General features: G+C 34.7%; 1 protein-coding gene across 1 annotated transcript in view; it reads left to right on the forward strand.

Moving 5' to 3' along the window:
- The window catches only part of DMD (dystrophin), a 4,487,195-nt gene that overhangs the window by 1,603,920 nt on the left and 2,856,573 nt on the right, over positions 1–26,702 (forward strand). The window contains exons 14-16 of the mRNA XM_053707599.1: positions 8,883–8,984; positions 9,389–9,496; positions 13,214–13,393. Coding sequence (XP_053563574.1) covers positions 8,883–8,984; positions 9,389–9,496; positions 13,214–13,393 — 390 coding nt within the window. The remainder of the gene's footprint in view (positions 1–8,882; positions 8,985–9,388; positions 9,497–13,213; positions 13,394–26,702) is intronic.

The raw sequence follows: 26,702 nt of genomic DNA on the forward strand, positions 1-26,702 counted from the left end.
AATAAAGAAATGATATATATAATCTTCATGTAGTAAAGATACTCAAATGAATATATGTATATATATATATATATTCAGAACACATATTAAATATGAATATAAAAATCTGGGAGATTATCTAGGCCTAGAAAGTTGAAAACCTGAAAGTTAAGATTCCAGCATGTCTTAACCTATGTATTTTTGGAAGCATAGAATGTTTTAAGGATTTAAAATGAACATTTTTAACAACATTAACATTAACCCGTGTCACTAACTGTCTCTCTCACATCTCTAACTGGATGTCCTCTCACTACCTCAAGCTAAATCTCTCCAAAACTGAGCTCCTTATTTTCCACCCTTCTTCTAAACTCTCCACCCCCAATCTCTCTATAACTGTCGACAACTCCATCATTACCCCTACCCCGCATGCCCGATGTCTCGGGGTCACATTTGACTCAGATCTTTCTTTCACTCCTCACATTCAGTCATTGGCTAAAGCCTGCCGCTTCCACCTTAAAAACATCTCTAAAATTAGACAATTCCTTACACAAGACACAACTAAGATTTTAATCCACTCTCTCATTCTTTCCCGCCTCGATTACTGCAACTCTGTCCTCTCTGGTCTCCCCAGCTCCCGCCTAGCTCCTTTAAATCCATACTGAATGCCTCTGCCAGACTCATCTTCCTTACATGTCGCTCTTAATCTGCTGCACCTCTCTGCCAATCCCTTCACTGGCTTCCTCTTGCCTCTAGGATCAAACACAAAATTCTCATTCTGACATACAAAGCCCTCAACTGCACTGCTCCCCCCTATATCTCAGACCTTGTCTTCAGATACTCTCCCTCCTGTCCCCTTCGCTCTGCTCACGACCTCCTACTCTCCTCCTCTCGTAACCTCATCACACTCCCGTTTACAGGACTTTTCCAGACTGGTTCCCATCTTGTGGAACTCTCTGCCTCGCTCCACAAGACTCTCTTCTAGTTTTAAAAGCTTCAAGTGCTCCCTAAAGACTCTACTGTTTGGGGATGCATACAACCTACACTAACCTTTCTTTATAACAGTTCCTCTCCTCCATTGCTATCCCCTGAACCCCCTTAGCATGTAAGCCTAAGAGTCCAGCTGTTTGTAGATCACCTTCTTAAGAGCTGACTACAACAGTGCAACTCTTGGCAGGGCCCTCTACTCATTTGATCCCTATACTTGTTTTGTTGTACTCAGCATTTGTATATAGCACTGCAGAATCTGTTGGCGCTCTACAAATAACCGATAATAGTAATAATAATAACATTATTTCTTTCATTTCAGGCATCTAATAAGTACATATAGAATTTGTATTTTAAATAATATCCTATGTTTTATACCTTCAAAAAAAATATATAGAGATAAAATATTGATCTGTATGGGATAGTAATCCAATGTAGATGTAATTATATGAAAATGGCACATGTTTGCTGATCTCAGGGTATGTGTGTCATGTTGGGATAATAACTGAGAAAGTAGTTGGGTCCATGATTGGGGTATTGTAGTCCTTTTGAATCGTTTCATGGGGGATGTGATTTTTAAACACATTTTTATATATTATAAGTGGAATGTTTTCACGTTTGATCTTAAAATGGTCAGAAAAAAAATGGTACTGTGTGATCCATGTGTATTAAAATTGTAACTTATTAATACAAGGAAGTAAAGTAGTTTAAATAATCACTTTATAAGGATGTATTAAATTGTAGCAAAAATGGATGGTAAGACTTTATTACTGGTTGTTTGCTGCCCCCTATGTGAATAAAACTGGTATGACAGCCAAATGAATTGTCTATTAGAGCACATAGAGAGCCAATCAGGGAGGCGTCTCCCAGGTGACTAATGAGAGGGACAAGCCCCGAGGGGCGATTCACAGAGAAGCTTCTGAAGGGCCTATCATATCGTTTCACCAATGATTAAGATATTTTAGCTGAATGCAAAAGGAGAGGAGACTGGCTGACTTTGCTGAACTCTGGACTGATAACTGGTTGCATTGGGACACAGTCACTTTTAAGCAAATTGGGCTACTTTTTCTTACCCACATTGCAAATACCCTTATTTTCATATGAGGTGAAACAAGGTGGAATATTAAATTGTGTTGTCACATGAAAAGATATAATAAAATATTTACAAAAAAGTGAGGGGTGTACTCACTTTTATGAAATACTGTATATATACCAACTATATGTTTCAGAGTAAGGGAGGTGATGAGGAGCTTGATGATTGCTCTGCATTAAAGGGCTGTAATATGTTAGAGCAATTTTATATTGCCCTGTTGCTTGCATATAACCATGTGTTTAACTACTGCAAAGTGATTAAACACATAATTAAATTGAATTCCAGAGCAACAATGCACTGTTAGCTAGCTGAACACATCTAGTGGGCTAATGAAAAAAGGCAAATGTGTGTTTAGGATTTGCACATAAAATGTACTCAAGAAAACAAATGCTGCAAAGTGTACCTGGAATTTTTTTTCAGATGTTGGCAACTATGCATTTCTTCAATTGTTTGTTTAGGTTTTAAATTAAGATCTCAACAAGGAATTAAGGTGCAGGGGGAAAACAAAGATATTAAGCAAATGTGTGCCAGACTCTTCACCACATTTACAGGTGTTTTCTTCTGCTTATGTATATTTGTGTATATGTGTGTGTTTTGAGTATGTGTGTGTGTGTGATAACCCCTATAGATGTAGGAGAAGTAGATAGTGTATGTATGTAATGTATCTGTGTGTACTGTTGGTATGTGTTTGTGTGTATGTATGTGTGTGTACCTGTATATGTATGATCCCTATAGATGTAGGTGAAGTAGATAGCGTATGTATGTAATGTATCTTTATGTATGTACCCTTGTGTGTGTGGATGTTTTTATCTGTGTGTATTTACTGTATATCTGTGTGTTTGTTTGGCATAGTACATTGTCCCACATTTCTTTGAAGTATTTTTTTGTTCTGAGTAGGGGCTCCATGCTGTCAATTTGCCTAGGGCCCCACACTTGCTAGGGTCGGCCCTGCACCCCCCTCAGCCTTAGGCCCCCTGTAAAAAAAATATTCCATTGAGAGCACTCCATGGCTCCCCCATCAGGTCCCCCAGGTACCACATAGAAGTTCTATGGCCAGTGCCCAGGGACCCTGTTGGGGAAGGCATGGAGAAAGTACAGTCAGGAGGAGCAGGAGTGGTCTTGTAAGTGGGGACTGCGGGCTGGAGCTGCTACTCATAGGCTGCTGCTTGCAAACTTGCTTCAATGCTTCTAGAAGACAGGCAGCATTAGTTAGAGAGATTCTTCCTTGCCCTGAACTTGCCACTTCATGCACATGAGGAGCAGAGTCAGAAAGTGACTAGTCTGCAGTGCAGTAATTTAAAGTAAGTTTGTGCTGCTGGGGTGATTTTTTTTTTATAAGTGTGTGCTGTGCTGCCTGTCTTGGTATTAATATAAAGTTTACTTGTGTGTGTACTTGTCTGTAACCCATTATGGAAAAGTACTGTTTTGTGTGTCACTGACTGACAACACAGTCACAGTACTTTCCACAATGGGTTACTGACAAGTACACACACAGGTAAATACAGTAATATGCTTGTGGGCTAGGCTTGTGATACTCCATACCTATATATATATATATATATATATATATATACAGGTATATAGGTAAATACAGTAATATGCTTGTGGGCTAGGCTTGTGATACTCCATACCTATATATATATATATATATATATATATCAAAACAAAAAAGGATCAAAATCAAATATTTTGTTTGGGGGGCTTCATAGATCCTTGCACAGGGGCCCTGAGGTTTCTAGTTATGCCTATGCTAGGATTAGGAGTAAGATGACCAAGAGAGCTGCAAGCTCTGAATCACCTTCATGTGTCTTTATCCCTAGGTTTAATTTGGTGACTCAGCAGATGAAACAATCAATATATATGTATTGGGACACTTTGTCTACTGATGACTCCTTGAGAGGTGTCTTTAAGCCCCACCCTTTGATTGGGTATAGGAGAGGAAAGAGTTTAAAGGACCTCCTGGTTCTTACTCATCCTATACACAGTTATGACATCAAGAGTTGGGACATTAATCCAGGGTGCCACAGATCAGATGGATGTATAACTTGTAACAGCCTGATTGTTGGCATTTATTTCCGTCATCCAAGGACAGACAAGATAATTTATTTGAAGCACAGATTAACTTGTTTCTCACAAATGGTGGTCTATACCATCAAATGCCCATGTGGACTTACCTATGTGGGCAAGACAGAATGCCCCTTGAAGGACAGAATGGCCAACCATAGGTCAACTATAAGACAAGTGTTGAAGAAAGGAAAAAGTGACCATCCAGTGGCATTGCATTTTTTTACAAGAAAAGCATACAGTGCCTGATCTTCGCTGTATGCCAATTGATCAAGTTAACAGGCCCCCTAGAGGTCTGGATGTGAATAAGCTACTACTCAGAAGAGAGATTGAGTGGATTTATAAATTGCAAATGATGGCGTACTGGGGCTTCAATAAGCAGATCTGGCTCTCATATTTCCTGGATGAGAGATCTTCTATCTCTCGGTCATCTTACTCAGCTGGTTAGGTTAGTTTGTATATCAAATTAGAAAGGGTCAGTATAACACTAAGTGTGATATAACCCTGTTGTGGATGACTATGCAGGTTGTGGCATCTTTAGTCTGTTTGTATTTTTATTGCTATGGCAACGGATTGTTATTCCTATTAATACGTTTTTTCTTATATGGTATATTGAGCCTTGGAGGTGCGCTTTTGCCCCTCTAGTATGTGCACTCTTATTAGTGGAATTAGAATTTCTGTCTAGTGTATTTTTGGCATTTTTTTTTTTGTCATCACCGGAAGTTGGTGCCTGCTGTTCTGGTTTAGTGTTTGGCGATGTTTGTGAATGCTCATTTGGAATATTATTAAAAAGATGGGTGTTTATGTTTATTATGTATCCTTGATAAAGGTCCCAGGTGGAGAACCAAAACGTTGGATGTACTGGATGTGATTTACACCACACTGTGTGAGTAAAAAATGGGTGCGAGGTATACTTTGGTGGAGTGTGTTTGGACACTGAGCACTGGCCAGGCTACTATACAGGGAGTGCTGAGGTTGTATGGTGTATGCATATATATATATATATATATCTATATCTATATATATATATATATATATATATATATATAGTGTGTGATTGCAAGTTCTTTATCAGACTTGGATTCAAAATATATATAATACCACTTAATAATTTTATTTAAATATTGTAAGATGTTGTAGACAAACTACATAGTTTTCAATGCATTTTAGAAGAGCTAATGACTTTGAACAGATGTTAAAAATGTTAAAAAGTTATAAGCTAAATTGCAGAGAAGAAAAACAACACATAAATAAAAAATGAATAACCGTAATCACTGCAACACAGGAGGTAATGTTCTGAAGTGTATTATAATTAATGCATTATAAGAGACACAGAGATAAAAGTAGTGCATTAAATTACAATTCCCCTATAATAGAATAAAGGGCCAAAGTGAATTTTTATTATTGTAACTAGGATTTTTAGCTATCAGATTTAATTAAATCCATGCAAAATGCCTTTGTTAAAGTTTCACAACATTTTACAATTAAAATCCAGTGCATTACAAAAGCACAGTTATTATGCTTTGAATCCAGATTCAAATTCAACCAGTCGTTTATCTGGGGGAAAGTTTTGCAGCACTATGCAAGTGGATCAGAAAATGTCACCTGAAGTTTAGACATTTCTGTTCCCTAGGCTTTGACGTTTGGATATTCTAGCAAATATCTTGGTTGTTTGTGTTTGCAGAATATTTTTTTTCTGAGTGAAAGATTTTGTGCATATTATAATAAACACAATAATTTCCTGGGTTTACTAAAAAGTTAAAAATAAACCCCAAATTATACTTAATCTGTGAAACATACACAGCTAAAATAATATCTCTGAGTGTTTTGCATTGTAATTAGGTGTTTAGATGATTTAACCTAAATTGCAAAATTATTCAAAACAATATTGATTGTTAAATGAACAAACCCTTTGGCCGCCATCAATAATATTGAATCGATTGGCTGCTGTATTTAATTTTTACTTTAACTGTCTACATTTTACATCTGTGAAGGTTTGAAAACAAAGAAAAGAAACCTGGAAAAGACTTTTGAAAAGTCTATAAAATGTCTGTTTCTTTTCTTTTTTTTTCATGTGTTACCACACAGGCTTTTTAGCTAATTTAAATTGTGGTCCTAATAATAGACTGGAGTAGAAAAGGAAGATACAAATTACTCAAACCTGCAAGTTTGTAGGTTGAAATAAAGGCCTGCATTTGTATATTCAGGTGTTTCATTGAAAAACTGGTAAATAATAAATAATATAAAAACATTTCTAATGAATTAAGTAAGTAAGAAACAAATGTTTAAAGGTTGCTCTTTTACAAAACCTGTACATCTTGCATAAAAGCAGTTTGTGTTTGTAAATCATTGCAAGTTTCTCCATCCATAGTGCTTTCTTTTTAATAATCAGCCTTGGAAATTATCCTGCTGTATAGTTTTTTGTTTTTTTTTATTAAACAGATCTGTTAATTAGATTTCTGTCAAAATACAGCAATCAGTTCCTGCACACAAAAACAAAACAAGGCAATGCTATTTCACTGGCAGATGAAGTTACTTTCATCAATATTAACTTACTAGGGTTTTCAGTCTAGCATATGCAACATATAAGATGATTTTTTTAAGATATGTGACCAGCAAAAGGTCAGGTAAATGAGTAATGTGGATCAACAAAAATAAACTTCTCATTGTTAACCTTTTAATGCCGTTATGCTGTTCTATTCCGTCATAATTACACTGGGCTTTAAAGCCGTTATGACGGAATAGAACGTCATAACAAACGGCTGTCCTGAAGCCTTCTGTGCTTCTAGGACTTGATCGCGGTCTGGAGGGCGTTCCTAGGGTTGTAGGGACACCCTCCAGATGCGATCCAATAATTGAAATCTTGCGATCGTATGCATGATCGCGTAGTTTCAATTTGTCTACATCGGAACAGGTGTTCCGATGTAGGCACTTTTACCCTGTCACTAAAGGGTTAAAATACAACACTTCACTATTGTCAGTCTTTCAAATGACATGGCTGTCTGCTTTCAGTTAGCGCAATCGCGATTTACGCTAGAATCCTTACCGCAGTCTCAGATCTGTGGTTAACTGTTTTCCAAAAATAAAAAGTGTCACAAAACACATCAAAAATACATTACAAAGTACAATAACATCATATAATAAAAATTATTTAAAAAAAAATTTGCACACAAAAGTTATAAGGGCTCAAAGATATGAGATATCGGGTGTTAGAAGAAAAAAAAGCCGCCAAAGGACTTTAACATAGAGATACATGAAGATTGCTAAGTGTATTGTAGCCCTTTGCAGTAAGGTAGATGAAAATATGTTAAAGCATATTTATGCAATATTTATATTTTCAGGAAGGGTACGCACATTTTACAGTATGTGATCATGTATGCGCATTTTACAGTATGTGATTGGGTATGCGCATATTACAAACAAACATGTTAGAGAACATTGGAATATTTTCATGGCTGGTTAGTGCTAATTTGATTAGATTATGTGATGGTGTTTGCGCGAGAGTGGTTTTTTTTCTCTGCGTTGACTTCTATGTAGGAATACGTGAACGGGCACGTGATATTGTAAGTTCCAATTTTTGCTGTAGTCGGGTTACCGCTAGCGAAAAATATATTTTTTTTCAACTTGTAATACCAGCGCCACCTGACTAGTGTAAAAATTTAAATCCTAGCTCCACTTGTAATCTAGCCATAAATGTCCAGTGTGTTAATTAGGGCTAATACATTCACAACAGAGTAAAGTAATTCAGTGCATTCACAGGGAAATTAGTTGATGACATATATTTGCATTTTTCACTTGACTTTTATTAAATATTCTGCCTCTCAAACTTACAGTCTGGTTGATATAATTTAATGTGTAGACTCAATATTTCCTGGTTTGATTGTTAATTCTGGTAAATCAGTTTAAATATATAGAAACTTATTAAAACAGATAGAGAAAATAGCTAAGAACAAAACAGAGCCATTCATAAGGGCTACTGCCAGCTTTCATTGGTATAGTAATTCATATAGTCAGCCAGCCACCTCACGCTTTACCAGCAATTATATAGTAGCACAAATAATGGAAACACACTCTGTATTCAATCTGATAGCATCTCATGTTGTAAATTAATAAACACACAATCTTATGTGGGAAATTCTGTGATTTTTAGAAATATTATTTGATATAAATGATGATTAATAGGGATTTAAATTAATTGATAATAACCTACAAAGTTCCTTAAATACTACATATCCATATTATTTAACCTTTGAACCATTTATAATATGATGTGTGACCTTCTTTAAACCTTTTTTTTTTTCTCCATTTACCTTCTCAGTCCCTTTGAAATACAAAAAAGATTGTGTCTTATGTTGTAATCAGGTTTAAATAAATAACCACAAAAAATGAATTAAAACTATCATTTTTAGAGTTTTTGTGAATTGTAGGTTTAGTAAAAGTTAATCACAATACTAGGCAGGCTTGAAATTTTACATCAAGAATGGACAAACTTATTTTTTTAAATCAATAATTTTGTAAACTCATATTGTAGTTTGTATAGTTTGTTATTGTAGTTTTTCCCCAGATTTTAGTAATAAATACAAATATAATTATTTTAATTCTGCACTATATCAAGTCATCATACCAAACTTTCATTGTGTCAGCTTTTTATTAATAATTATAGTGAGATTTTTATAATTTAGAACTTCGTTTTCAGAATAAAAACTTGTAGAAATATGCTGCAGTTAAACAGTTTCATAATATTTACATTGTTCTTTTTCAGCACCTGGGTGACCGCTGGGCTGCCATATGCAGATGGACTGAGGATAGATGGACGCTTCTGCAGGATGTTCTTCTGAAGTGGCAGCATTTTGCTGAGGAACAGGTTATTGTTAATAAATTTGATGTCCATTAAATAATACTTAATGGACAACACTGTAAAAATGCCCAGGCATTTAATGATATAAGATTATATTAAATCTTTTTTATAATTATTATAATTTATTTTCAAAATAATTCTACCACTGCGTATTATTATTACCATACAATTAAAGATTTTAGCTATTTCTAAATGAAAAATATACTACACAAGTTTGTTTAGTGTCAGTGAATTATGTCCATTATGACAACACATTTTGCCTTTATAATTATGTTTTTGATTTTTATTATTACTATTATTATTATTTGTTATGTATAGAGATATTTGGTTCACTTTTTGGGGGGGTAATAGAAACGATTTTGGAACTTCTGATTCTGATGTAATACACTCTCCTTTAATTTTGTGTTTAGTGCATATTTGATGCCTGGCTTACGGAAAAAGAAGAAACAGTTAGCAGCATACAAACTACAGGTTTTGCAGATCAGAATGAAATGCTTACCAACCTAAGAAAGTTAGCGGTATGATTATTTTAATTGCTTTTTAACATAGATTTTTTTTTTTCTGTTCTAATATCTTACTATTCAAAAGTCCAGTTTAAAAAATTAAATTGTCATAGCAAAATGTTGCCATTTGCAAGGCCAATATGGAACTGTGAAATAATGCAGCAAGGAAAGAGTATACTAAAACTTGTACCCCAAGGCTACTATAGTCTGGAGATGCATTGAATGGCAAGGTTGTGCTTTGATATAATAGTACATACTAAATCATATCCACACATAGATAATAGATAATTATGAACTATATAAACTATAGCTTATTTAAAACTTTTAGTAACGATTTACATTTTAATTCCATTAAAATTTAGTAATATTTATTTATATTATTTTTAATAATTACTTTTAGGAAATTGGTATTATACCTACAGCTATATAACCATATAAACTAGCAACAATGTTTTCAAAGAATGTCAAATAAGAATGTAGCATCAGCATTAGGAAATGAAAAACAAATTATTAGGTGGCACGCTATTTAGCGCTCCTGCACATGCATAAACTTCAATAGAAGTAATCTTTTTGCATGTTGCTTGCACTTGTATTACAAGTTGAAAGTCAAAATTTTGCATGTGAGCGAAATACGATGCGAGCTAACTTCCGGAATTTGCAATATTGCGATCGTATTAACGCATTTTTCCCAAAGAAGTCACCTATTGCTTGTGCGCTATCCCAACAGGGGTTATTCATATTTCACATTCCAAGATTCTTCACATACAGAATAATATTATTTTTTATTGTAAATACATATTTCTATATTTATCTTTATATACCTATACCTGTATATATATTCCTATAGCAATTCCTAGATATATATATTTTACATTAACATTATCAGATATATATAAATACAGAGATAGATAGATAGATAGATAGATATTAAATAATAAAAATAAAACATTTTTCTATGTCAAAAACAAAGGAACATAAAATATTCTGTTCATGCTTGTGTTTTGCGATTTAGAACTAAGGTGATGTTGGGTTAGCACACATAAAGAATTGCTAATCTTAAAATGTGTTTTTGAAATATTAACTATAAAATATGTAAAATATGAATTATTTAAAATGAATATACATACTGTAAAAAATAGATATATTAAATTAATTATTTAGAATATTCTATAGTATTTATAATTATTTTGTATTTTTTTTTATATTTTATGTTAATATTTCAAAAACACACTTTGATATTAGCAATTCTTTAAAGGGACACTGAAACCAAATTTCATGCTCTCAGATAGAGCATGAAATTTTAAGCAACTTTCTAATTTACTCCTATTATCAAATTTTCTTCATTCTCTTGGTATCTTTAGTTGAAATGCAAGAATGTAAGTTTAGATACCGGCCCATTTTTGGTGAACAACCTGGGTTGTTCTTGCTGATTGGTGGATAAATTGATCCACCAATAAAAAAGTGCTGTCCAGTGTACTGAACAAAAAAAAGCTTAGATGCCTTCTTTTTCAAATAAAGATAGCAAGAGAACGAAGAAAAATTGATAATAGGAGTAAATTAGAAAGTTGCTTAAAATGGCATGCTCTATCTGAATCACAAAAGAAAACATCTGGGTTCAGTGTCCCTTTAAGTGCTAGATCTAAAGTGCAAAGCCCGATACACTTATTTTGCGTTCCTATGTTCTTCAGATAGAAAAAAATATAATTTTAAATGTATTTAAGTTGTGTTTTGTGTAACTTTTTAATAACACACTACCCTGTACAAGAGGTTGTCAGTTGCGCTAACCCAACGAGAGTAAATAGTAAATCTCATTTACTTATAATACAACTTATAATACAAGCACTATTTCCTTTGCGAGCAAAATTCTGAAAACAAACTATATAACGTTTGCAAAAATTAGCGCGCCACTTGAAATTTAGCCATATGTAAGTTATAGGACCAGTAAACACAGTAGATTTGCATAATCAACAAATGCAAGATAACAAGACAATACAATGGCATTTACTCTGAATTGCAAATGAGTTGTAGATTTTTTTCTAACAAATTTCAAAGTTATGTTTATTTTCATTCCCCCTGTACCATGTGATAGCAATCAGCCAATCACAAACGCATATACGTATTATCTGTGAATTCTAGGCTGTGCACATTTTTTTTTTAATGGAAGTAAATTGGAAAGTTGTTTAAAATTACATGATGTATCTGAATCATGAAAATGTAATTTGACCTGAGTGTCCCTTTAAGTATTAAAAAGTTGTCAATAGATGTATAACATTTTGCGCTTATTTATATAGTGTATATTGAGACTTATTGTGGCATTCTGTCCTTTTAAATTAACACTAAGGGTCAGACGTTTGCGTGCAAGCGATATTGGCTTTTCGCGATCGTTTGCACGCAGGTTAAATTGAGCTGGTATTAAAAGTTAAAAGTAAATGCGAACGCTTGAGCACAATTCAAGATAACGCTCGTCGGGTTAGCATGTCCTCAGATCAGTGATTAACTGTTTTGTGAAACAAAAAAGTGTCACAAAACATAAAAAATACAGTACAAAGCACGCTTATACTTATAATAACATTATCTAATAACAAATATTATAAAAAATATTGCACACAAAAGTTATATGGGTTCAAAGGTATGAGGTCTCAAATGTTAGAAAAAAAGACAGGGAAAGGGCTTTGACATAGATATACATACATATACATCTCTAAAGATGTATATATAGTGTATATATATATATATATATATATATATATATATATATATATATATATACAAACAGAAGCAGGGAACCAGCACTCTTTGTTTATCATCCAGCTGCCGGGGTGCACTTGCAAACAATCAAATATCAGCACAGTAAAGAAGGCACTCTCCGTTTAACTCAATCATTTAATGGTACCATTAAACGATTGAGTTAAACGGAGAGTGCCTTCTTTACTGTGCTGATATATATATATATATATATATATATGTAAATATATACCCATATAAACATATAAATACATATGTACCATGTATAGACATATATATATATGTGCATTGGAGCCCTTGGCAGTTAAGTAGATGAAAACATGTTAAAGCCCATTTATGTAATATTCATATGTAATTAAGTGTTATACTGTGTATTTACTATCTCACATTCCAGTATTCTACACATAGCAGAATATGTGCTAAGTATTTATAAATAGATATCCCTATACATATTTCTTTATATATCTAAACCTATATATAAAATCATATATATGTATAGATAAAGTTGGTACAACATGCCATAGAGTAACATTAAAAGTTTCACACAGGTTTATATCCTATTCATTTTTAGACTGAATAACCATCAATTTCCAATTCCAGGGCTGCAGACATGATAGTTGAGATCTAAAGGATTCATAAAGGGATAATGTTCACAAGCAATCAGCAGAGTAAAGTATATTCTACTAATCCTAAAGCCATTTTTTTTGCAGTACAGCGGTCCCACCCCTTGCTCTCTCTCTCTCTCCCCCATCTCTTTTACGCTCTCTCCCCCTCTCTTTTGAGCTCTCTCTCCCATCTCTTTTGCGCCCTCTCTCCCCCTCTCTTTTGAGCTCTCTGTCCCTTTAAAGCAAAAATACCTTTGAACAATTAAATGGCAAAAAGGCTTACTTTAAGATCTCAGTCAAGTGTAAAAATGTACAGAAAGTAAAATAAATAAGCATTTATAATTTATAAAGGTGTAAAATTAATCAAACTACATTTCAACAGCTTCTTAAAGGAGAGCTAGAATTAAAAAAGAAGACGTTGGATTCCTTTCACTCCCTAAGCCAGGACCTCCTTTCTGCCGTAAAAAATAAGGCTGTTTCTCAGAAAAATGAGGCAAGACTAGAAAACTTTACTCAGAGATTGGATCATCTTATGCAGAAGCTGGAGAACAGTTCCAAACAGGTTTGTTATTATATGTTTCAAATTTATGTCTCAGATTATCAAAATATTTATTATATCTTATTGAAATAGTTTTCCATAGAAGACATTGTTTTAAAATATTGTTCAATTTACAATGAGGTAGTTTAAGTGATTTATAATATGCATAATGGAAATATGTAAAGTTTCTTCATAAGTCCTGTTGTAAACTTACAGATTCAGAAACCTATTTTTTTTTATAATCCACAAAGACATTATTTATGCAATTTTCTTTAAAGAATTAATATTATTTCAAGGTTTTCTGTTTGTTTATTTGTTTTTGTTTTTTACATTTATTTAGAGCCATGGAATATGTGTTTATTGGATAAAACTGTCAAACTATGGCCATGTTTTACTCTCTAAAAATGTATTTTATGTATATTTTATCAGTACCTTGTGCACAGTATAAAAAACTTCACTTTGCAGACAGAGCAACCATGGGATAAATTTAACAAGATAAGTACATGCTCTGCAATTTTTATGTTATTACAGGTAATAATGTCTATATTTTTACTTTCTGCAACCCAACAATAATTTACCAACCAAAAAACATTCAAGATGTAATACATCATACACATAAATAAATAATAAAAAACACATACAATTGAAAGTATTCATGTGTATTTAAATTGCAGTACCATGCATTTTGTCAGTTTTGCTGGCATTCATAAGTAGTTTCTGTTTTTTATACAAAACCATAATATCTCACTGCTTTCATTGGCCCAACCCTAAAATATTAGTGTTAATTATCATTCTCAAAGGTCCCAGCAGATCAAGACACTGGTGAATTAATAAAGTTGTAGCACATTTTATTAATTATGATAGACTCAAACTTGTGACCATTTAAAGACTGATGACAAAGTTCCTAATTAAAGCTGATTGTGTTTAAAACTAAAAAGACATTATAGTTGTCATGGTGACTTTAACTACTGTATGTAAATAATAATGATGTTAAATATACTGTATGTTTACTAGTTCAATCTTGTTTGTTTATTTGTATCTTGTTCTTGCTTTAATTGTCATTAATACTAATAGTTATTTATTTCAAGTTCATCTTAACATTAAAGAGTTGCTAGAAAAAATATTGAAACATTTGATTTCAAGAAATTCAAAAATATAAATTTTCTTTGATTTAATATTGTTAAATGTAATTGTATGCACAGCAGTGGACCTACTCAAGAGAGGGCCCTGGTGCACAGATTTTTTTTGGGCGCCCCAAAGGTAACTCCATTGAAAGTAGTAATACACATGCTGCTTTTTATAATGATTTTTTAGTATAGATCAAAAGATAGATAAACCTGCACTAATAATAGGATTCCCTGCATTAGAATTGTACATATTCTGCACATGCCTACGTATAGACTGGCTGCTATGGGCCCTACCCAGCACTTGGGCCCTGGTGCCACTGTACCTGCTGCACCAATGGTAGTTCCGCCCCTGTGTATGCATTTCATCAATAGCATAGTATTCAGGGGAAGATGATTTCAATTACTACCTCAAAGTATAATAGAAATTTGTAAGAAGAAAAAATTGAATGTTGTTAAGTACTCTGTTAAGCAAAAAAATACCAATGGTATGGGTAGATTCTTGCAAACATCATTAATTATGATCTATTAATGACAAGGAGGTTACAATTCCCACAATGCACCATTTAGTCACACAATGTTATTTTTTCTTTAGTTAGAGAAAAGTATTATAATTTATTTATAATATCTATAAGAAAATAAGTGAAGACTTTCATACATGTATATAAAATAAATTCAGATTAAAGGTATGCAGCCAACATATTTCATTTCAAAATTTTAAATACTTAAATTATGGAAGTTTTCAAAAAGAAGAATCCTATGAACAGTTCCTGATCTGCTCATCAAAGCTACAATCCAACTTAAAATGATTTCAAAAACCCTGCTGAGCACATCAAGGCATGAAATGGTCCTCATCATTTCACTAAATTAAGCTATTCAGCTGCCTAAACCTTACCCTCTTCACACACAAAAATATACATACAATATTAAATGAGTTATTTTACTTAATACAGTCTAAAATAAGGTAAGTACATCTTATAAATTGTGAAACTAGAAAATAGAAAAGGTAATGTGATAAATGTTTTTGCTTAGCATTAAATCTGTATTACCAGCATTAAGTTTGTATTACAAGCTTTTTGCCATCATGTAAAAAAAAATACAGATTACTGGTGTAACAATAAATTCATAATGATATGTCAGGACACAAAAAAAAGAAGAGTACGCAAGAAATTTCTGGCTCCCTCTATATTACCTGAAATTCAAGGACTAAATACATTACATAAAGCGTTATTAATGTTATAATTATGTATAATTTCTAAGGCAATCATTAGAAATTGAAACAAATAAAAACATTAGTAACACATCCAGCACAATTCTAAACCATTAAATATATTTAGGTATTTGGTTTGGGATTGTTTAACAGAAAAAGTCATGCATCTTTCTCAAAATAGTTAACCTGGGCATACAGTTCTATAAATATCCTCTGGTAGTGGATGTAGGAAAAGCCAAGTTGGATCATAACAAGTAGTTATGTTCTCTGCACAGCCATAAGAGCTTGGTTTGGGGCTGAGTGGATGGTCCATTTGTCAACACTTCTGTTTTGCCAGTTATCAGTGCTTTGTGATGGATTACAGTATGGTTTGTAGTTTCGGGGTGTAGCACCAGAAGGGTTATCTTTTCAGAATGTTGTGGCTTCTGGATTATAGCAGCTTCTCACTGAGCAGTGGAGAGAAATGGGAAGAGGATACTTAGAAAAACACAATGTACTTTGTTCACATTGTTTAAGGACTGGTAGCTGACTCCATCATTTATTGTGCTGTGTATAGTAACAACAGAGTAATGATGGTACTCTGCACTCTACAGCACTGCAAGGGTTAATCCAAATCCATAGTGACCTTATTAATACAGACCTGTGGCTATGGATGTTTCATAAAAAGACAAATATGGATATATGGATGTTTGATGCGGAATAATTGTAATATTATTTTTTAAGGACTTGTTTTAAATTGGTTTATAATTATATATGTGATTTATGTGTGACTTTTTTGGATACATATGCCCCAATCAACAGACTAGTTACAGCTACGTATATGATATGGATTTAGAGTTGTACAGACTTACTTATCTTTGTGTGAATATGTTTTATTATACAAACTTGTACCATCAACTATATAGATATTTAATAGAACATCTGTAATATTATATTTGGAGTAGAAATGGCTTTGAGATTTATTGCTTCAGTTTTGTATATGTTTATTACATTCTGCTTCAAGGCTTTACTATTTTCACTTATGTCAAGATGGTTGCATTTGCTACACTGGTCGTAGCAGGTACTTCAACAAGTAATACACATGCCCTGCTTCCAGTACCTTAGTCCTAGTATACAGGACTGCCTGAGCAGTGTCAATGTATTTTTTTTATAAACAACTTTTTTTAGTATATACATAATGTCTATCGTTTATTAACATTGGTTTACTAACATCGGTTTTTGGCTCCCTTATCTATGTATTTCAATGCATATGATTCAGTTAAGCCACTCAAATTATAAAATACAAAAAAAATCTCATATACTGGATAATTTTCTTCATGTGGGGATTTCGGCACCCACACAGAAGCAAACCATAAACAGTCAATACAGGTAAACCCCGCTCATACAGCGAGTTAGGGACCAGAGCCCCGCTGTAAAATGAAAATGCCTTAAAGTGAAACAAGGCAGTTTTAGCTTTCTTTTCACTTGCCAGTGTGTTTAAAAACTTGAAAACATGTTTGAACTAACATATATTAGAGGTGCAATAGTGCTAGGTTTAGTTTAACACTAGCACAGCACAGTATTCAATTAGTATTTAATAAATACTGTACCTGTAAAATAGTGACAATTACTGTAGTAAAATGTGCCAGACTATAGCCCTGTGACAAAGATTGCACTGCAATGCTATAAACAGAGTGAACTGCACATAACAAAATGGTGCCAGTCACTTTTCTCCCAATCTCACGATGATTACAGCACTGTTTCAAAATCCTTGGAGGTTGAACTTCAGCTTCACAAAGCGCTGTATTAGAGAAGCACTGTAAAGTGAGGTATTCCTGTATATAAGAGTAAAGCATGATAACTTAATAATTTCATATTAACGATTGTGTTTAATGTGTTTGAATACAGGTTTCAATTAACAATGTAGATAACAATTTAATGGCTAGATTACAAGTTTTGCGGTAAGAGGGGTGCGTTGCTAATTGTCACCGCTCACTTCCCTACAGCGCTGGTATTACAGGTTTTTATAAACCCGGCGTTATTAGGCAAGAAGTGAGCGTAGAGCAAAATCGTGCTCCATACCGCACTCCAATACCAGCACTGCTTAAATCAGCAGTGAGCTGGTTGTACCTGCTCGTGGACAATTTCCCCATAGACATCAATGGGGAGAGCCGGCTAAAAAAAACTCTAACACCTGCAATAAAGGAGCGTAAAGCTGAGTAACACAGCCCCATTGATTCCTATGGGGAAACACAATTTATGTTTACATCTAACACCCTAACATGAACCCAGAGTCTAAACACCCCTAATCTTATACTTATTGACCCCTAATCTGATGCCCCTAACATTGCCGACACCTACATTATACTTATTAACCCCTAATCTGCCACTCCGGACATCGCCACCACCTACATTATACTTATTAACCCCTAATCTGCTGCCCCCAACATCGCCGACAACTAAATTATATTTATTAAACCCTAATCTCCCTCCCCCAATGTCGCAGCAACCTACCTACATTTATTAACCCCTCATCTGCCGCCCCCAACGTCGCCGCCACAATTCTAATTTTATTAATCCCTAAACCTAAGTCTAATCCTAACCCTAACACCCCCTAACTTAAATATAATTAAAATAAATCTAAATACAAATTACTATCATTAACTAAATTATTCCTATTTAAAACTAAATACTTACCTATAAAATAAACCCTAAGCTAGCTACAATATAACTAATAGTTACATTGTATCTAGCCTAGGGTTTATTTTTATTTTACAGGCAAGTTTGTATTTATTTTAACTAGGTAGAATAGTTACTAAATAGTTATTAACTATTTAATAACTACCTAGCTAAAATAAATACAAATTGACCTGTAGAATAAAACCTAACCTAAGTTACACTAACACCTAACACTACACTACAATTAAATAAATTACCTAAATTAAATACAATTAAATAAATTAAATACAATTACCTAAATTATAAAAGAAAACAAACACTAAATTACACAAAATAAAAAACAAATTACAAGATATTTAAACTAATTACACCTAATCTAATAGCCCTATCAAAATAAAAAAGCCCCCCCAAAATAAAAAAAAACCCTAGCCTAAACTAAATTACCAATAGCGCTTAAAAGGGTCTTTTGCAGGGCATTGCCCCAAAAGAAATCAGCTCTTTTACCTGAAAAAAATACAAACAACCCCCCAACAGTAACACCCACCACCCACACAACCAACCCCCCAAATTAAACCCTAACTAAAAATCCTACACTCCCCATTGCCCTGAAAAGGGCATTTTGGATGGGCATTGCCCTTAAAAGGGCATGTAGCTCTATTGCGGCCCAAAGCCCTAACCTAAAAATAAAACCCACCCAATGAACCCTTAAAAAAACCTAACACTAACCCCTGAAGATCCACTTACAGTTTTGAATATCCGACATCCTGTCACAGCTGCTGATAATCAGAATTGTTCCTTAGGTAAAAGAATCAAATGTGCAGATTTAGTCAAATATATAGAAAAAAATAAGTAGTGTTGTTTCTGCTTAAGTTTTACTTCACATACTGTTTTGAAATAAAAACTAACTGCAGACTTTTTATATCCCACATTATCAGAATGTAAGTTTAACTTTAACATTACATTCTTAATATAGTGGTTAGTGATTGATCACAATGTAACATTTGCAAATGTAATAATCACAGTGTGGACTCAGAAAAGATATAAAAATAAAGATGCTGATAATTTGCTACATCGATGTTTAACAGCATAAAGAAAAAATAAGAGCATTAAGCAAAGGAACTTAGGAACTTGTAAACTGGTTGTTTCAATTCCTCAAACACATGCAGGATAAACAAAGTCTTGGTTATAGTATCAGAAGCTGGAACAACTGAGTAAAGTCAGACTTCAAACTGTAGTAGAATGGTAATGCAGTAAGTACTTACTGGAATCTGCTGACAAAAAGGATGTGTTGTGATCAAAGAACAGCAGGCTTCTGTTTGTCTGCAAAGCTCCAGTCTGAATAGGGGAGGCGTCCAGGTGCACACTGAATCTGTAGACAAACTTCCAGGTAGTGCTGCAGGAAGCAGCTGAACAAAGCAGTAAGTGGCTCAATTGAAACCAGGGGAGGTTCCTCAATAACAAGCAATGAGCAAAGGAGCTAGGATGCTTATAAAGGAACACAACAGGCATAATTAAAGGGACAGGCTGTAAAGAGATACTGATATTATGACAGGTCCCCCACACAAGGAAAACCTCCAGGTTTTATGTCCAGGAAACGATTCAGAAAGAGGGTCTCTCAGGATGTCTCCGATGAAAAAGCGAGACCAAACGAGGGGCAGAAATGTTAGTGGCAGGCTCCCAAGAATTCTCCTCATGCGAATACCCCTCCCAATGGACTAAATACTGAAGTACACCCCGAAACACTCTAGAATCCAGAATTTCAGAGACCTCATACTCCTCTTCGTCAGATAGGGACTGAACCGAATCCGGAATGGATGATGGAACAGATCGGACAGAAGTATAAGGTTTAATCATGGCAACGTGGAATGAAGGGTGTATGCGATACCTGTCTGGTAACCGTAGTACAACAGCGTTGGAGTTAATTATTTTTTCTATGGGAAATGGTCCTATATACAACTGGTTGAATTTGGCTTTCGTAGCTGGTATTCGTATGTGACGGGTGGATAACCAGACCAAATCCCCGACCTTGTAATCCGGAGCTGGTCGCCAGCGTAAATTGTAGTAGTGTTGATGGCGGGATTGAGCCCGGGTGATATTATCCTGTAATAATTTAAAATTTTGAGCGATGGAATTAACTAAGTCGTTAACAGTAGGACATTGAGCATGCATATTGGGTAGGAGATCATAAGTAGGATGAAATCCATAATTGGCGAAAAAGGGGGAAAGCTGGGTGGAATCACTTTTGGTGTTATTATAGGCAAACTCAGCAGTTGCCAAATATTCAGCCCATTTATCTTGTTGCTGTGAACAGAAAACACGTAAATATTGTTCTAAAGTTTGGTTGGTGCGTTCACATTGGCCATTCGTTTGCGGATGATATGATGTTATAAGTTTCCTTGTGATATTCAATTTGTCACATAAGGATTGCCAAAATTTAGATGTGAATTGGCTACCACGGTCTGTGAGAATACTTGTTGGTAGTCCATGTAATTTTACAATGTGTGATAAAAACAACTCCGCGGTTTGTGATGCAGTGGGTAAAGCTTGTATGGGCAAGAAATGTGCCATCTTAGTAAATAAATCGATAACTACTAAAATTGTAGTATAAGTCTTTGATTTAGGCAACTCTACTATGAAATCCATAGAGACTTCTTTCCATGGTTGATCGGGTATCGGTAATGACATTAAATATCCATAAGGTTTTTTATGATCCTTTTTGTTTTGAACACATAAAGTACAAGTTTTAACGTAATCCTCTATTGAGCTCCACATTTTAGGCCACCAAAATTTTCTTTTAATCAAATCATATGTATTTTGTATTCCAGGATGTCCATTAAGGACTGAGTCATGGTTTTGTTGTAGAATTACCTTTTGTAAAGTTGGTGGTATATACAAGAGATTCTCAAAATAATATAAACCATCTGGATGTTTTATGCGATTATATTTATTTGTATTAACATCCCTGCTTTGAGCATCCTTTAATTCTTGTGTAAAAGGTTGTATGCAGGAGATGAAATTTCCTGGAGATAGAACAGTTCTCTGTGGTTCAATATGGTTAGGGGGTGTTCTCTGTCTTGACAGAGCATCTGCTTTCCCATTACGTGATCCAGGTCTGTATTGTATATGGAAATTAAACCTAGAGAAATACAGACTCCATCTGAGTTGTCTTGATGACAACGTGCGGTTAGTCTGCAAATACTCTAGGTTCTTATGGTCAGTATATACAAGAATTGGTATATCTGTACCCTCCAACAGGTGCCTCCAATGTTCGAAAGCTGATTTGATCGATAGGAGTTCTTTTTCCCCTATTGGATAGTTAATTTCTGGAGGTGTTAAAGATCGTGAGTAATAAGCAACAGGATGAACGGGTTCTGTTAAACTTGTCCTTTGAGATAGGATGGCACCTATTGCATACTCCGATGCATCAACTTCTAGGATGTACTGTTTTGTAGGATCTGGGAAATGAAGTATTGGTGCAGTTGTGAAACATTCTTTTAGTAAATCAAATGCTTGTTGTGCATTCAGAGTCCAAACAAAATGTGTCCCTTTTCCTGTAAGCCTTGTGAGAGGTTTCACTATAGAAGAAAATTTTTTAATAAATTTTCGATAAAAATTTGAAAATCCTAAGAAACTTTGAAGTTCTTTTACATTGGTTGGTTGCGGCCAATTTGTAATGGAGGATATCTTAGTATCTTCCATATTGATACCATCTGCTGTAATTCTGTAACCAAGGAATGATATATCTTGGGTATGAAATGTACATTTTTCTGGTTTTGCATAGAGATGATTCTCTCTTAATCTGGTTAGTACTGTAGTTACATGTTTTATGTGTTCTTGCAAGGATTCTGAGTAAATTAGGATGTCATCCAAGTAGATGATTACAAAAACATCGAGTAAATCACGGAAAACCTCATTAATAAAATGTTGAAAGGTTGCTGGGGCGTTGCAGAGGCCGAATGGCATCACAGTGTACTCGTACAAACCATATCTGGTACGGAACGCTGTGAGCCATTCATCCCCTTTTCTTATGCGGATTAAGTTATATGCGCCCCTCAAATCTAGTTTAGTATAAATAGATGCCTTACCCAACCTTTCAATTAATTCAGTTATCAAAGGTAATGGGTATCTATTTTTAATTGTAATCTTATTGAGCTGTCGGTAATCAACAATTGGTCTAAGTGTTCCATCCTTATTGCGCACGAAAAACATTCCAGCAGCTGCTGGCGAAGTGGAAGCTCTTATAAAGCCCTTTTTTAGATTCTCATCTAGATATTGTTTTAAGTGCTGTAGCTCAGGCTGAGATGGTGGATAAATGTGACCAAAAGGTATTGGTGACCCAGGAAGGAGATCTATTGGACAATCGTAAGTCCTATGCGGTGGTAAAGTCTCCGCCTCCTTTTTATCAAATACATCCTGAAATTGGGAATAGATTTCAGGTACTGGGTGTTGTAATTTTCCAACTTGATTCTTTGTTGTGGTCAGATTATTTATATGTGAGTATATTTGTTTTGGTAAACAATGTTGCTTACAATAATGAGATTGGAATTGTGTACTAAGTGTTTGCCAATCAATGCTAGGTTGGTGTTGTTGTAACCAAGGTAAGCCTAAGATTAATGGAAATAGAGGTGATGGTGTTACGTCGAATGAAATATGTTCTTTATGTCCCCCATGTGTAACCATAGTAATAGGTGTTGTTTGATGTGTGATTGGACTGTTAGAAATTTGACTACCATCAAAAACACGTAACACGTATGATTTTTGTTTTTTCTTTAATGCTATTTCATTCCTATACACCACATCTAAATCAATAAAGTTGCTTGAAGCACCGGAATCAATAAGTGCCTTCAACATAATCTCTTTTGAGCCCCACTGTAAGGAAACAAGTAAATTACAGTAAGATGGTTTATCGGAACTTATGTCAGAAGTACTACTGAAGTTATAGTTCTTACCTCTTTTTATCTTGGTAAGGTTAGGGCAGTCTTTTACTTCATGTTCTTTAGATGCGCAATAAAGACAGAGGTTATTTTCCCTTCTCCTCTTTTTCTCTTCAGGGCTTAAAGGTCCACTGATTACACCAATTTCGATTGGTTCTTCTGTAACTTTATAAGGTTGATAGGATTTCCTTATTATTGGATCTGAATTATATCTTTCCTTCTTTCGTTCCCTTAAACGTCTGTCAATATTAATTGACAAAGACATTAAATTATCCAGACTTTCTGGTATGTCTGTTCTAGATAGCTCATCATTCAGGGCTTCTGATAATCCTAGTCTAAATTGGTTTCTAAGTGAGATGTCATTCCACTGCAAATCTTTTGAAACCCTTTTAAATTCCGCTATATAGTCCTCTACAGGCCTCTTTCCCTGTTTAAGAGCTCTCATTGAATTTTCTGATGTGAGTTGTTTGCACGGATCATCATACAATAAAGCCATGGCATGGAAAAAAGCTTCTAAGTTATCTAATATGGGGTCATTTTGCTCAAAATAAGAGTTGGCCCAGGTTCTAGGCTCTGCTCTGAGATAAGAAATAACTGTCAATACTCTTTGTTTGTCAGTAGTGTATGTTTTTGGTCTTAAAGTGAATAAAAGGTAACATGCATTCTTAAAGTCACGGAACTGACTTCTATCGCCAGAAAATTTTTCTGGAGGTGATACAATAGGCTAATTTGTTGAATCTATAGTAACCTGTTTAGGAGCTGCAGTATCTTTTATAATGTCTCGTAATGTCTGATTTTCTAATTGAATCGAGTGAATTAGTGTGCGCTAAATAACTTTAATCTTTATATGGTGTGTATACTTTCAGCTTGTTAGCGCACTTTCTCTATCTTGAAGCTTAGGCTTCGCTATTTGGTGATTTTCTAATTGCAACTCTCTTAAACCTTGAGAAAGTTGATCTACTCTCTGTGAGAGATTGTATACATGTGTGGGCAAATCTGCTTGATCCATTTTCAGGCTTGTTATTCTGTCACAGCTGCTGATAATCAGAATTGTTCCTTAGGTAAAAGAATCAAATGTGCAGATTTAGTCAAATATATAGAAAAAAATAAGTAGTGTTGTTTCTGCTTAAGTTTTACTTCACATACTGTTTTGAAATAAAAACTAACTGCAGACTTTTTATATCCCACATTATCAGAATGTAAGTTTAACTTTAAAATTACATTCTTAATATAGTGGTTAGTAATTGATCACAATGTAACATTTGCAAATGTAATAATCACAGTGTGGACTCAGAAAAGATATAAAAATAAAGATGCTGATAATTTGCTACATCGATGTTTAACAGCATAAAGAAAAAATAAGAGCATTAAGCAAAGGAACTTAGGAACTTGTAAACTGGTTGTTGCAATTCCTCAAACACATGCAGGATAAACAAACTCTTGGTTATAGTATCAGAAGCTGGAACAACTGAGTAAAGTGAGACTTCAAACAGCAACAGTCTGTAGTAGAATGGTAATGCAGTAAGTACTTACTGGAATCTGCTGACAAAAAGGATGTGTTGTGATCAAAGAACAGCAGGCTTCTGTTTGTCTGCAAAGCTCCAGTCTGAATAGGGGAGGCGTCCAGGTGCACATTGAATCTGTAGACAAACTTCCAGGTAGTGCTGCAGGAAGCAGCTGAACAAAGCAGTAAGTGGCTCAATTGAAACCAGGGGAGGTTCCTCAATAACAAGCAATGAGCAAAGGAGCTAGGATGCTTATAAAGGAACACAACAGGCATAATTAAAGGGACAGGCTGTAAAGAGATACTGATATTATGACACATCCATCCTCAACGAAGCCGGGAGAAGTCCTCATCGAAGCGGCAAGAAGTCCTCAATGAAGCCGGGAGAAGTCTTCATACAAGCTGTGAGAAGTGGTCCTCCAGACGGGCAGAAGTCTTCATCCAGACGGCATCTTCTATCTTCATCCATCCGGCGCAGAGTGGCTCCATCTTCAAGACCTCCAACGCAGAGCATCCTCTTCTGAGGCCCAAAGCCCTAACCTAAAAATAAAACCCACCCAATAAACCCTTAAAAAACCTAACACTAACCCCTGAAGATCCACTTACAGTTTTGAAGATCCGACATCCATCCTCAACAAAGCCAGGAGAAGTCCACTCCTCATCAAAGCGGCAAGAAGTCCTCAACGAACTCGGGAGAAGTGGTCCTCCAGACGGGCAGAATTCCTCATCCAGACAGCATCTTCTATCTTCATCCATCCGGCACGGAGCCGCTCCATCTTCAAGACATCTGACGCGGAGCATCCTCTTCTTTCTGACAACTTACGACGAATGAAGATTCCTTTAAATGACGTCATTCAAGATTGCATCCCTTAGATTCCGATTGGCTGATAGAATTACCTAAATACATTTTTTTTTGGGGGGGGGGCTTTTTTTATTTTGATAGGGCTATTAGATTAGGTGTAATTAGTTTAAATATCTTGTAATTTGTTTTTTATTTTGTAAATTTAGTGTTTGTTTTTTTAATTTAGGTAATTGTATTTAATTTATTTAATTGTATTTAATTTAGGTAATTAATTTAATTGTAGTGTAGTGTTAGGTGTTAGTGTAACTTAAGTTAGGTTTTATTGTAAAAAAAAAATAAACCCTAAGCTAGCTACAATGTAACTATTAGTAATATTGTAGCTAGCTTAGGGTTTATTTTATAGGTAAGTATTTAGTTTTAAATAGGAATTATTTAGGTAACGATAGTAATTTTTCTTTAGATTTATTTTAATTATATTTAAGTTAGGGGGTGTTAGGGTTAGGGTTAGACTTAGGTTTAGGGGTTAATAAATTTAGTATAGTGGCAGCGACGTTGGGAGCGGCAGATTAGGGGTTAATAAATGTAGATAGGTGGCGGCAATGTTAGGGACAGCAGATTAGGGGTTAATAATATTTAACTAATGTTTGCCAGGCGGGAGTACGGCGGTTTAGGGGTTAATATGTTTATTATAGTGGCAGCGATGTTGGGAGAGGCAGATTAGGGGTTAATAATTTTATTATAGGGTTTGTGATGCGGGAGGGCCTCGGTTTAGGGGTTAATAGGTAGTTTATGGGTGTTAGTGTACTTTTTAACACTTTAGTTATGAGTTTTATGCTACGGCTTTGTAGTATAAAACTCATAAATACTGACTTTAGAATGCGTTACGAATCTTGATGGGATACGGTGTACCGCTCACTTTTTGGCCTAATGGACAAGCTTGTAATACCGGCGATATGGAAGTCCCATAGAAAAAAGACTATACACAATTTGCGTAAGTTGATTTGCAGTAAGGCCAAAAAAGGTGCGGTGCCCCTAAATCTGCAAGACTTGTAATACCAGCGGTAGTGAAAAAGCAGCGTTATGAGGATTAACACTCCTTTT

The sequence above is a fragment of the Bombina bombina genome, chromosome 3, assembly GCF_027579735.1.
Source record: "Bombina bombina isolate aBomBom1 chromosome 3, aBomBom1.pri, whole genome shotgun sequence".
Taxonomy (NCBI): domain Eukaryota; kingdom Metazoa; phylum Chordata; class Amphibia; order Anura; family Bombinatoridae; genus Bombina; species Bombina bombina.